This window comes from Xiphophorus hellerii, chromosome 8, assembly GCF_003331165.1.
Source record: "Xiphophorus hellerii strain 12219 chromosome 8, Xiphophorus_hellerii-4.1, whole genome shotgun sequence".
Lineage (NCBI taxonomy): Eukaryota > Metazoa > Chordata > Actinopteri > Cyprinodontiformes > Poeciliidae > Xiphophorus > Xiphophorus hellerii.
Window position 1 is genome coordinate 6,761,669 of NC_045679.1, and position 12,959 is coordinate 6,774,627.

The window sequence follows — 12,959 nt, forward strand, 5'->3', positions numbered from 1 at the left end:
TCCCATGGGAGAGCACTTCTGATCGATGAGGGTTTATGTTTGAAGATAACTCCTGATGCCGTATGTGTGGGAGCTGACATGTGCTTGTGTGTGTGGGTTGATGTTCCAGCTGGTAGCAGTGGATGCTGCTGCTGTTTGGGCCAATCATGTGGTGACATCACCCAGAGCTGAGAGCTACTGGTGAGATTAGAGACTCTGGGAATGAGCTGAACTGAACAAGGTGTTCAGCAGAAATAAAGTTTACAAAAGTTGCAATAATAACATTAAAAATATACAAAACCAGCGACAGATGGATGATTAAACATTCACTCACAGACATTTGTGTAGCCATTAAATTATATGAAATTAACTTAATATTTTATAGCAATTAAGTTGCCTGGACTAAAATGTCTGAAATATAGTCAAGTGTTTTTTATTTCACATTTTGTTACAATAAAACCACAAACTTCATAGCATTTTATTTGGAAATTTATATAATAGACCAACTAAAGTTGGTGATTTTATACTTTTTTTTTTACAAGGAAACATAAAAAAATGTGTTATGCATTTTTGTATTCAGGCTCTTTAATATGATACCTTCAATTTACAACCATAGTAGCAGTAAACAAAGCTCCCAGTGTGTAATTTAATCGAGGTACATTTAGTAGATCTACTGCATCTGCTCTGTGAAGTGAGACAGAAGATAGTCAGACTTGATTGGACGATGGATGGATCCACATTTATTTCCTCTCTTCTGTTGCTGTTTTCCTGTATGTGGAAATGGAGGAGCTCGCCTCCCATGTTAAATAGATTCACACAGACGGCATCACAAAGGCTTTACAACTAGAACGCTCCAGTAAAAGCTTCAACCCACTGATGTGACTCATGTTTTTTTTATGTAGCTGGAAGAGGTTGCAGTCCCCTGCTGTGATGTGACATTATCACGCTAAATATTGTCAAAGATGAGCCTCTGCAAACACACTCATCCCAAGCCATCAGTGATTGACTTGATGTGCCTTTGATTTTTCCCGGTGAGACTGAGCTGCTCTGGAAAATGTCGGCTTTAAACACAGATTAAGCCGAACTGGTGAGGGAAGCCGAGGGGGATTGAGAGCTTTTCCATGTGCGTTTGTGCTGCCCGATGCTAGAAATCCATCCTGGTCCGTTTTGCATACCTCCTAAAGCTCTCATGTGGAGTTTTCTTCAATTATTAAATGTGTTGTAGCAGATATGGAATCATATGTTTGAATTCATCGTTGTTGGTTACATTTAGTAGAGGAAGAAATACCTCACAGTCACCTGTTATGTTTGTTTAATTCAAGTTTTTCCATATCTAAAAAGCTGAAAAAAGGAATCACTTCAATGTACTTCACCGTAAAAGTTTAGAAATATTGAAAATGAAGTGATTCTCTCTTCTCTGTGTTGCATCCAGTGGTGGAATGTGGCAAGAGGTGAATCCCTGCAGACGTTTTATCCGACAGGAAGCGCCCTCAAGAAGATCCACGTGTCGCCCGACTTCTCCACCTTCGTCACCATCGACAACATCGGTATCCTCTACATCCTGAAGAGGGTAGCATGAGGACAGGACAACGACAATCACAATAACAAATCACTACTATTCAGAAAAATGTGTAGCAGCAAGAGCAAGTTTACATGTTCGCTCTTCACCATTATCAGTCAGACAGGAGCCATTATCAGGAATGTATTGCCGTAAACACCAGCCTATCAAGTTCTTTGGTACTACTTGACTTTAATGTTGTGGTTAGAGATGCACCAGCCAGAGATTTGTGGCAGATTGCTAAACTCAGGGTTCTGTAAAACCGATTTCCACCTATTTATATTTCTCTTTAAATATTTCTCTCTATCATTTGTATCAGGGAGTGGAAATGGTGCAGCAAAGCAAGATTTGGCTAATTGAAAATAAAACTACAATAGCTTCTTTAGCATCTTAAATCAATGGCTGGCCTGGTTAGCATTGACAATGTGAACCACATTCTCTGTGTCTTTTTTAGATTTTTTTTTTTAGATTTTCATTAGCTGGCCAACATTTTCTAATCCAGCGAGTTTCAGAAGAAACAAAAATTAAACTCTTGAAAGAATTGAACAAAGCGACTTTGCTACTGACGTTTGCTTTGCATCAATTTGCTACCTGGAGGCGTAGAGGGGTGAAAAACAAGTTGTTAGTAAACAAAACCAAGAAGTAAGAAAATAGTCACCCCAACATAATTTTTCATTTTGTATCTTTAATTTCTCATCGTAATAAGTTCTGTAGTGTTATTTCAGTTAGTCCGTGCAATTCTACACATGGCCGCTAGGGGCGCTGACGCGTTAGTGACCAAGAAAAGATTGAACACACCAGAAGAATAAATCTTCCTGTTGAAGGTAAAAGGAGCTCAACGTGTGTCTCGTCTTTTCTATATCGCAGGTCAGTAAAAATGTATTTTGATGCATAAATGTTTTGTCCTTTAAGAGTTAAGAGGTTATAGACTCGAGAGTCAACTGGTGGGTCACTTTGTGCAGCTTTGGATGGACATTGTGTAGAAAACGGGACGTATTTCTGGAGGCTAACTAATGCTAATGCTAGCGAACATTGTACATGTTGAGCTGAGAAACAGTTGAAGGACTAGAGATTGAATTCATTTTGAACTTATTGTATTTTTCACTTTTGAAACGGTAAAAGACATTTTTCTGGTGTCTTTTCTTTATGGGTTATTAAAACACACAGAAACAAAGTTGTTGTCAAACTCAGTGAGTAAATGGTTGCATGAAGAGACAGTATTAACGGAGCAGTTTGTAGTTTTTTTGTGTAAGAGATAAAATACTGTAATGTTGTTAAAACAGTGGATACAGTTAAAAGCTACATTGCTTAAATATTAAAGTAAATGTTGTGCAGAATAAAAATTGTAAAAGCTATTAAAATAGTTAAAAGCAAATCCATATATTTTTATTTTGACAGTTAAAAATACAAAAGGTCTGAGGAAAAGGGACAAGATATTTGAGTTGAAACAAAACTAATTGGTTTGGAGAATTAAAAGCTATCTAAAATATTTTGTCATTCAATAAAATTCATGATGGAGCATGTTAAAATAATTCTCATTCTGTTTAAAGGGATATTGCAGTCATTTGTAATGTACTGAATCGAAGGGTTGTTTGTTGAAGTTATACAGTGATACCTGAAGTATTTGATATGAAGTATTGCATATGTAGTGTTGTATATGGAGTACGGTCATCACCAGGAGAATAAATCGTCCTGTTGAAGGTAAAAGGAGCTCAACGTGTGTCTCGTCTTTTCTATATCGCAGCATCACGTTGAGGGAAGATCATCTGCTACATTAGCCTCAGCCATCCGAGGCTGCAGGGTAACAGAGGCAGGTACAAACTGGCTTCCTGCACATCAGTGCTTCCTTCAGTAACAACTTCCAGAGAGTTGTGAGCACAATCAAATGGGTGTCATGTATGGAGCATTGCAAAAAGATCCGATTTTTGAGTTTACAGTTGAACTGAAATGGATTTGATTCAAGTAGGTGCATCTCTGCTTGTGAGCATATTAAACCTAAACACTAAAACAAGTTGGAAGAATAAAAAAAGGAATCTTTAAAAATATATATACATGTTGAGAAAGTATCAGTATAGAAATGACAAATATATGATCCATGCATCTTAACTGTGAATAATAAATGTTAATCACTTATTTCTTTATTTTGGGAATTTGGTGTCAAAGCAATTTTCTGACTTTTCTTGCATGTCATTAAAAGTATTTGATTGGAAATGGTTTTAAATTTTTCATACAGGCATAAATAAGTAAATGTTTCATGTTTTATCTCTAAACTTTACCTTCAGTATAAATTATGTTTCGCCTTTAATTTCCACTTCTGCCTTAATGTTAAAGAGAGTTGCTGGTGGTGAGTAAAAACCCAAATAACTCAAGATGTGGATCAGAAAAATCTGCCATGAATAGATCAAATTTGGTCTCAATGAATGTCAAAAAAACCAAAACAACATTTATTTAGACCAGAATTAATCACTTTATTTTGTACATTTAACATGATGCTACCATTATAAAGAATATTCCTTCAGAGTTAAAGAATTTCTGCTATTTTTTCTTTCAGTAAGTCTCTCCATGAGGATTAAAATATTGCAGCAGAGTTTCTGACAGGAGTTAGAAAGACGTCAGTACGCGCAGTCCCAAAGATCTTATACAATCTTATTTCAGCACTGCACATTGAATTAAATCCCCAAAAGCAGGACTGGAACCAGAACCCTCAAGTTTTTGCCTCTTATAGAACCAGTTTCAAGTTTAGATGGGAAAATATGAGCTTTGCTTCTAATTTTGCTCTAAAATTGTTCCCCAAAGCTGCTCTGTGTTCTCTCAGTGTGCCTTACTGCAGCCATTTCTGTGTTTATACTCACCCTCATACTGTTGGCTCTGTTTTTCTCTTCTTTCTTCCTGTGCCCTCTCTGCAACTGGCCCAAACAGACGGCGGCATCTTGGTTTTTTTGGCTCACTTTCTGTGAGAAGTTTTAACTTTAGGGATGAAGTGAGAGCTAAACCAGGAATAGATCATTACAAGGTAAAAGACATAATCTATACCCAAGTTTTTAAGCACACGCTTTATGCATGAGGCCCCTGAGCTCCATGTTGGCTAATGATGGCTAACTGTTTTCCTTACAGTACGACGGTTTCCGTGTAGCAAATGAAAACACACATTGAGGTAAGACAGCTTGGTTTATTGTACTGCACTGAAATGTTTAATTTGTACATTTTACTTGTGGTTTTGGGTCGGCTGTAGTTTTTGGTCTTTGCTGTTGTTGACGTGTGATGCTAACTGAGCAAGTATTTGCTGATTTTAGGGGATTAAAATGGCTGAAAGCAGATTTTTAACGCAGTACTTTGATTTTATAATACAGGCATGTAAATAACGAATGCTTTGAAACATTTTCACGTTATGTTTTAACCTCAAACTGAAATGTTTGTCTTGGGATTTTATGTGATAGAGAAACAATGTAACACATAATTGTTGTGAGGTGGAAGAAAAGTAAAATAATGCTGTTGTTTTTTAATTATTTCGTTTTTGTTATATATAAATAATGTGAAAAGTGTGTTGTGCATTTAGTTCAAATGGTTTCCAGGCATGCATAAATATGGAAAAACAAAGCAAAAATACAAAAATATATTTTTTCTTTATTTCTGTCCATCCTTTCATTCTAGTGTCTGCCCTTCTTTCTCGTTTGTATTTTAACTTTTCTTCCTCTCTTCTTCCCTATGTGCCTTCACTGATTTTCTTTCATGTTGTTTTGTTAGAAAAATGTGCAGCAACCTTGTTGACAGTTTAAAGTTTTTAGCTGCCTCTTTTCTTAGTCTTGCAAAGCTCTGTCCAATATTTCAAAAAATATATTTCAGTTTGTGGCTTTAAAATACAGATTTGAATCTAAGATACTGGATTGTTAATTTACTCTGGGCCGTATTTTGAATTGTAACGGTTGAATGTTTTCCACTTGACTTTAGGTGAACATTTGACAAAAATGTAGTTTCTTTTTATCTTTTTGCTGTGATTATTGAAGCTATGATTTTAGTCATTAATGCTTGAATAATTAGAGTGAATTCGAGTAAAACATAATGACTATAATGAATCTTAACCTTCTGAATGGTTTGCTATAAAATATTTTCTTCTAAATGTGCAGGAAGCACATTATATATGATTTGCTGGGTTTCCTATAAACTAATGTTAATGAAATCAACTCCTATTAACTGCTTGTAAAAGATGGGAATCAATGACAAACTGCTAAGTTGGAGCTTAAAATGTTGTTGTACATTTTTGTTTTTAAAAAATCAGTCGTAGGAAAATGAATCCGGACTTTTTCTGTAGCGTTGTTCCAGGGTAAAACATGGCTGCCATGACCTTGCCTCCTGTTTTCTACCATGAGAACCAGCTAAATAAATCTGTCCTGCATAAATTTAGAAAGTTGATGAGCTGACACACACACACACACAGCAGCAGTGTGTGTTATCTGGTCAAAACAGGACCACATTAGTTGCCTACTCCCTGACACTGAACTCGGAGCCATTTATCTTATGGGGTCTCTGGTTACTGTTGCTGCACTTAGAGCATTGCGACTGTCAGGTTTGGGAAACTATCAGCCACGGTGCAGCACTCTGAGCAGATATATGATGGGGGAATGAAAAGTTGATGTGTGTGTCGCTTTATTTACTGTTTGTGGAGTGATAAATAGTCATGAGTGTTATGCTGCGTTGTAGATTCGGTGCGATACACTATAGGATTAAGCTTGAATGATTCAGAGTGCTGTGATACTCAGACTGATACTATGCACTTGTTTTTTTTCACAGGATTTTCTTTTCTAAGTCCATTCACAAGGCAACAGGAGAAATAAGTGAGAATGTTTACTTGGTTCTGATTAGATCTTGTTTGCTGTTCACACCTTTTGTGTGATTCTAGTTTTTTCTTTCTATAAAGTTGGAGGAATACTGATTTCTGCAACTTTTTCCCCACTACTTCTTTTGTCAGTTTGCCTCAATCATTCAGTCATTCACACACTTTGAAATCTCAACAGAAGTGGTTTTCAGTTTCTAAGGCCTGGCTGAGGTGTCTGTGCTAACCTCATTAATTCAGCTTATTCTGGCCTAATTAATCTTTGTCAAAGTAATTACAGCTATCTGGAGTTACCGACATAGATGCAGCAATCTCAGATGTTTGTTGTGGTGTAAAAAGCTGATCCAATGCGAATTCAGTTTGCATTTAATTGTGGTGCAGAGGAGATTAATATCTTGAAGTTACAATTTGGTACTTTAAAATATTGATGCACCATATTATCGGCATTGTATCGGTATCTGCTGACATTAGCTGTAAAATTTAATATAACTCACAGATATAAAAGCCATTGTTTTGATGAACCAGTGACAATGAGTGTTTGAGTGTTGTCATCGTCTTAGAGAGAGCAAATGTCAAATAAAGGTGACATTAAACACAATGCAAGTTGAAAGTGTATCATTTTAGCATTAGCATTTGGTAGCTTGCTAAATTGATCAAATTAATGCAGTATTTTGTTTCCACAGCAGAGAAAACCATATAGTTTCAGTAAGTAGGTATAGGACCAAAATATCGGCATTGGTATCGGTTATTGGTTATCTGCCAAACGAGTTTTAGTAAATCAACATTTAGGCCAAAAATCCAATATTGTGCATCTCTAGTTTTAAATTAGATTTTGAGATTTATTTTAAATTCAGATTATAATCTCCACCTGGAAAACATGTCTATTTAAAAAAAAGCTTCAGCAAAGTTAATTAGTCACTGGAGCAGCAGTGAGTTTTCAGAAATGCAGAATAATGGAAATATGAATCTGTAGTCACATTGGGACTAAAGAGGATTTAAAAAGGTTTTGTTTCCAGCTTCCTGTCTGCTGTCTAACACCTATTCTGCTCTCTTTTTGTTCCGCTCACTCACACATTCTCATTCATTTTTCACTGTTTGCTATCTCTCAAGCTGGTGGCTAAACAAACTACTATGACCCAACTAACGGTCTGAAGCCACGCCTGAACAGGTAAATTCAAACCGAAAGTAAATGTGACGGATGTTGCATAACTGATGACATCACAGCTCACCTGGTTTGTAGCTTTTTCCTTCAGAGCAACAGAACCAGGAAGTAGAAGCTCTGAGGTGAAATCAGAGGCAGGTTGATAAAATCTTCATGAGGAAGGAGAGAAGTTCTGATAAAAATGTGGAAATAAAACTTTAACTAAATATTTACCTTCAAAATAAATATTAATTTTGCAAACTAAAAATTTAATTTTCAAATCCATTATTTATTTTCTAAACTACATATTTAATGATCTATTTTCATGTCTAGTTGTTCAGTCAGACGCTCCATCATGTTGTCATGTTCCAGTTTTTCTCCACTCAGCAACAGTTGGTGAACAGGATTTAATCCAGTTTAGTGTAATTGTCTTTCTTGCTACTAGTAGCAGAAGGTGCAACAATATGTAACATTGATCTTTAGTGAGTAAATCCTTGGTGTTTATGTCCAGCAGAAATAGAAGAGGCTCCATGGGGAGATCTGTCCTTAGAATGTCCTCAATCTCCTGTTTCATTTCCTCCCAGAAGGTCTTTATTTGTGGTCAGTCCCAGAAGACGTGTGTGATGACCGACCATTCCACAAATTCCTCCAACATCTATCTGTGGTTGGAATCCTGGAAATGAAACTTTTTAATGGAGTTCTATTAAATCTGGTTTTTACTTTCCAGTCAAACTCTTTCCAGATTTGGTTTCCAATCCCTTTATGGCACAAAAATGCACAGAAGAAAACTCCACTCCGTGTTTTATCAATCTCCAGTTCAGTCCAGTAAATTGATGCTCTCAGTTTTCCCATCAATCCACCAATGGAGACACCAAACTGTGCAGTAAGAGACTGGTGTATTCAGTGTTTCTGTGCTTTGAACCCTCATCCATTTTACTTCTATGTCAACGGTGGAGCAGGAAGTGGAAAATCCCACCTGATTAAATGTATTGACTCTGAAGCAAGCACTGCTCTGGATCATCAGATCCATCAGTAGCCTCTTCTACTGATGGAGAGGAGGCTGACATATCAAATCAAACTGTCATGTTGACTTCATTTACAGGAACAGCAGCTTTTTCTATCAATGGCTGTTTGTTACATTCACTGCTCAAACTACCCAGGAGTCTAAAACCTCCCATTCAAGGACTTGATACTCAACTAGATGAAGTCAGATTTGAGCTTTTAAATGCTGAAATTATTGCTACTGATGATATTTCAGTGCTTTCAAAACCTCTTTCTGCTGATGTGGATGCAAGACTGAAAGAAAAGGAAATCACTGAGATTTTGGAGGAACGTCTGTTTCAGGGTCGTTGACGTATCAGGATTTCCATCAGGGGAAATTAAACATTTAAAAATATGTTTATCCATTGCAATTATTAGAACATTTGAAATGTTGTGCACACAGAAATTATAATTAAAAATTAAAATGAGACGTTTTCAGAGGTTTTTTATCAATATGATTCGGCTAAAAATGTTATGTGATGCGACCGTGATTTATCTTAAAATAAAGTATTTTCCATGATTTATTAAACATTTTTTTATAAGTTTAATTTTACTGAAGGTGTTTAAAAACAAAGTTTTTAATTTTCTTTGTATTTTTCTGACAATTATGACAGTTTTTCCCCAAAAATGAACCAGTTCCATTTATAATTGTCTTATATTTTTCTTCACCATTTCATCAAACTGTGTTAAAAATAAATAAACTCCAGTCACTTGAGGAAACTGTATTAGTGATTAATATTTCTGCTCCAGAAATTAGATATTCCATTTTTAGTTCAATACATTTACTTTTTAATTTGTCACCAAATGATTTATAGAATAAATGTCGGCCAGTAAACGGGTCAAAATCCTTTAAAAAATAAAAATAGTATTACATCCAGTAACAGTACATTACAAAAAACACAAATTAAACACACCAATTTAATTCACATCAAAATTAATGCAGTAATCAACTTTGTAACAAACATTTCAAACAGATCCTCATAAAATCAGAATGTTCAGTAGATTGATTTTATTTTCTGAACTTTTTAAAGTTTTATTTTAAAAACTGAATCAAAACAGAAATGTTCAATCTCCCAAATGTAAGAACAATAATGACAATAGAATAATTCAGTTGAATTGAATTATTTTAAGCAGAACCAAGTATGATAAATAATGTAATCATTCACAAGTTCCCCAAATGTGAGCTTCTTTCAAAACGGAAAAGATTTCAATGAACTTCTAAACCATCATATTACTCCTGGGTAGAGACGCTCCCATCAGGGGTTTTCCTGCCGGTTCTGATCACCATGAGGTCCGATCACTGCCGATCACAGATACCGATCACATGGATTGGCTGTTAATGTTTGGCTTTAGGTAGAAATGCTACTATGTGATCTGGCAAAATGGAGCCATTAAATTTGACCAGGAAAAGAACAGAATGAGCAGCAAATGAACCAAAAGCAGAAGAAAAATGTTTTTATTTAAAACACATGAAGAAAAACTGCAGCAAATTTACAAAAGGAAGATTTAATATTCAAATCTGACATGTTGAGATAAATAGGAGCCGATAGAAACAGAAAATGATCAGTGATTGAGAAAAACTGATCAACATTTCAATGAAATCTGATGAATGAAAGGAAAAAATAAGAGAAACAACATCTTGATATTCAGTGTGAAGCTTTGACTGGAAACAGACAGAAAAACATGATTATCCTGCAATAATCCCAGCTTCCATATTTTTTTTTTTTTTTTCTCCGAAGAGTTTTTGCGGCGCTAGTGGCACGTATTTTTTTTGACAGTAGGCAGACAGGAAGGAGGGTGAGGAGAGGGGGGAAGACATGCGGCAAAGGTCGTCGGGACCGGGAGTCGAACCCGCGACGTCCGCGTCGAGGACTAAGGCCTCCAAACGTGGGGCGTGCTAACCCCCTGCGCCACCACAGCACGCCCCCCAGCTTCCATATTTAAAGGACTGGAAGAAGAAAAAGTTTCCAAGGACTCAATCAGAATTGTTTCACCAAGAAATAGATTGTAGAGACTGAACTATCTGTTCAACAGTGAGAGAGTTTCTCTGACAGGAGGAAAATCTTTAGACTCTTTAGACTCAACTCAGCACAGAAACACTGAGGAACCATAAGACCAGAACCTAAATCCAGGAATCAGAGGTTCAGTGAATGTGGTGTTGAAGGTGTGGAGGAGGATCAGTGAGTCAGAGGAAACTCTGTAGAAGGACAGAATGCCAGCAGGACAGTCCACATACACTGCTACTCTGTTAGAGACAGAGGAGGAGGAGAGACGAGTTTTTATGTCATTGTGCCAGACAGAGTAACCATCAACATCAGAGCAGCTCAGATTCCAGGAATGATCATTCCCTCCAAACACACAGTCTCCACTGTTTCCTTTCCTCCTGATTCTTCTGTAACTCACTGATATATAAACTCTTCCTCTCCACTTGACCTCCCAGTAACAGCGACCAGTCAGACCAGTTCTACACAGCAGCTGAGGCCAGTAATCAAATCTGTCTGGATGATCAGGATATGACTGAAGCTCGTCCACATGTGTCACCTTCCTGTTGTCTTCAGACAGTTTGAGTTCTCTGTTCACTGTGTTTGTGTCGATGGTGAGTTGACAGGAATCTGATGGAGAGAACAAACACAATCCAGCTGCAGTTATTGATCATTTATTGACACTTTGATGATGACTCCTGAATGAGTGATGTGACAGTTTGAAGATGGTTGAATGTGAGCTGCTTTGTTGTCATGAATCAGATGAAAAACACACTTACACTTCCTCAGACCTGGTGTCAAGAATGGGACTCCAGCAGGCTCCACCCTGAAAGGAGGAGGGGGGTCAGACCATCAGTCTCTTTCAGCAGCAAACATGGACATTACATGTCTCTCAGACACACATTGTCCTCCACTGAGACAGGAACAGTCCAACATTTGGATTGCAAACTGCAGTGGATGTAGGAAGGACAGTTGGTGCTGCTGCAGCACAACTCATTTCTCCAAACCCAGGAAAAGCTCCAACAGAGAGGAGAAAGGAAATCCCTCAGTAACAACCTGAAGAAACTCACTGAAGCCTAAAAGGACATCAGGAAACTAAGGAAACATTTCTGGAAGCTCAACCTGATTTAATAATCAGCATTAAAATACAATCAATCTAAACTCTGACACAACACCTGGATACCTGGTCCATCCACACTCCCACACACAGATGAAGGAATGAAACACTAAACAGCCCTGCTGCTGAAAACCTGCTGTGGCCTCACTGTAATATCCAGAAATACAAACATTAAAAAGGAGAAGCTGCATCACATTCAACAAAGAGTTCAACAAGAATCAAAGATTTGATCTCTGAGCTCAGACTCACAAACCAGGGAGAGGCTTCCATCATCACACACCTCTGACAAACACCTCCAACCTTTCAGCACTTCCTCTACCAACCAACACCACCAGGTGGCGTTGCTGCACACATTTACAATGAGACCAAGAAGAAGAAGCAGCATCCTGTATCCAGCAGCTGCAGTAATGGCTTGTGAAAGTGTCCAAGGAGCATCTGGAACCAGAACCAGCAGATCCAACAGTCCAGAGAGTCTTTGTTTGCATCTTTCCTCTCAGATTTCCAAGCTGCTCTGAGAGGGAAATGACATCATCATCATCCTACTGATGATGTCATGCTCTGATGTCACTGATCAGGAGCTGCTGGACTTGTACATTTCCAGCATGGAGGACAGAGAAGATCTCAGCTCTGATGAGGAGCTGGCCTGCCTTCAAACTGATTCAGGGTCAAAGAAATATTTCCAGATGAAGTCAGACTAAAATGTTGGATTGTCCTGCTGTTGCAATCAGAGGCCAAGAAGAAGCTTCAAGTTCTTCTCCTGTTCAGCTCTACGTTCCTGTCAGAGACTTCAGCTCCTCATGAGGAGAACAACTAAAGCCTGGAACAGACTGACACTAACATCCTGACATCTCATCCCTGAACAAAGCTTTGCAGCATCAAGGTGACTCTTAGCGCCATATATGGACAGATTTCCTCTAAAGGGGGCGGAGCCTGGATTGGAGGAACCAGCAGCAGCTTCCAGGAACAAACCTTGGGAACCTCTGGAGGAGAACATGGAGATGAGATTCCTGCTTTAATCAGTGGATTCATTGATAGAAAACATGACGACTGAAATATCTGAGAGCTGCAGCTCCATTTTCTACAGATCTGCTGGAACATCAGATAGAAATGAAGAATTTCATCATTTCACATCAAATCTGTTCATCTTCCACAGAAACAACTGAATTATTGACCTGAACTGGTTCTAAAGGTCTGGATGGTAAAAACATCCATTGTTTTTATGTCTCATTAGTTTCCAGAAAGAGTTGAAATGTTTCAGAAGCTTTTATCCAGCAGCTCAGTAAAGATCTCTCCTTTTTCCAACCTGATTT

At 37.6% G+C, this 12,959-nt stretch overlaps 2 protein-coding genes across 2 annotated transcripts in view; both read right to left on the reverse strand.

Moving 5' to 3' along the window:
* Positions 1–12,959, reverse strand: part of LOC116724472 (NACHT, LRR and PYD domains-containing protein 3-like) — a 331,270-nt gene that overhangs the window by 97,954 nt on the left and 220,357 nt on the right. The gene's annotated exons all lie outside the window — the stretch shown is intronic.
* Positions 10,636–12,959, reverse strand: part of LOC116724467 (NACHT, LRR and PYD domains-containing protein 4-like) — a 33,570-nt gene continuing 31,246 nt past the window's right edge. The window contains exons 8-9 of the mRNA XM_032570186.1: positions 11,312–11,358; positions 10,636–11,162 (exon numbers count right to left, since the gene is read on the reverse strand). Coding sequence (XP_032426077.1) covers positions 10,636–11,162; positions 11,312–11,358 — 574 coding nt within the window. The remainder of the gene's footprint in view (positions 11,163–11,311; positions 11,359–12,959) is intronic.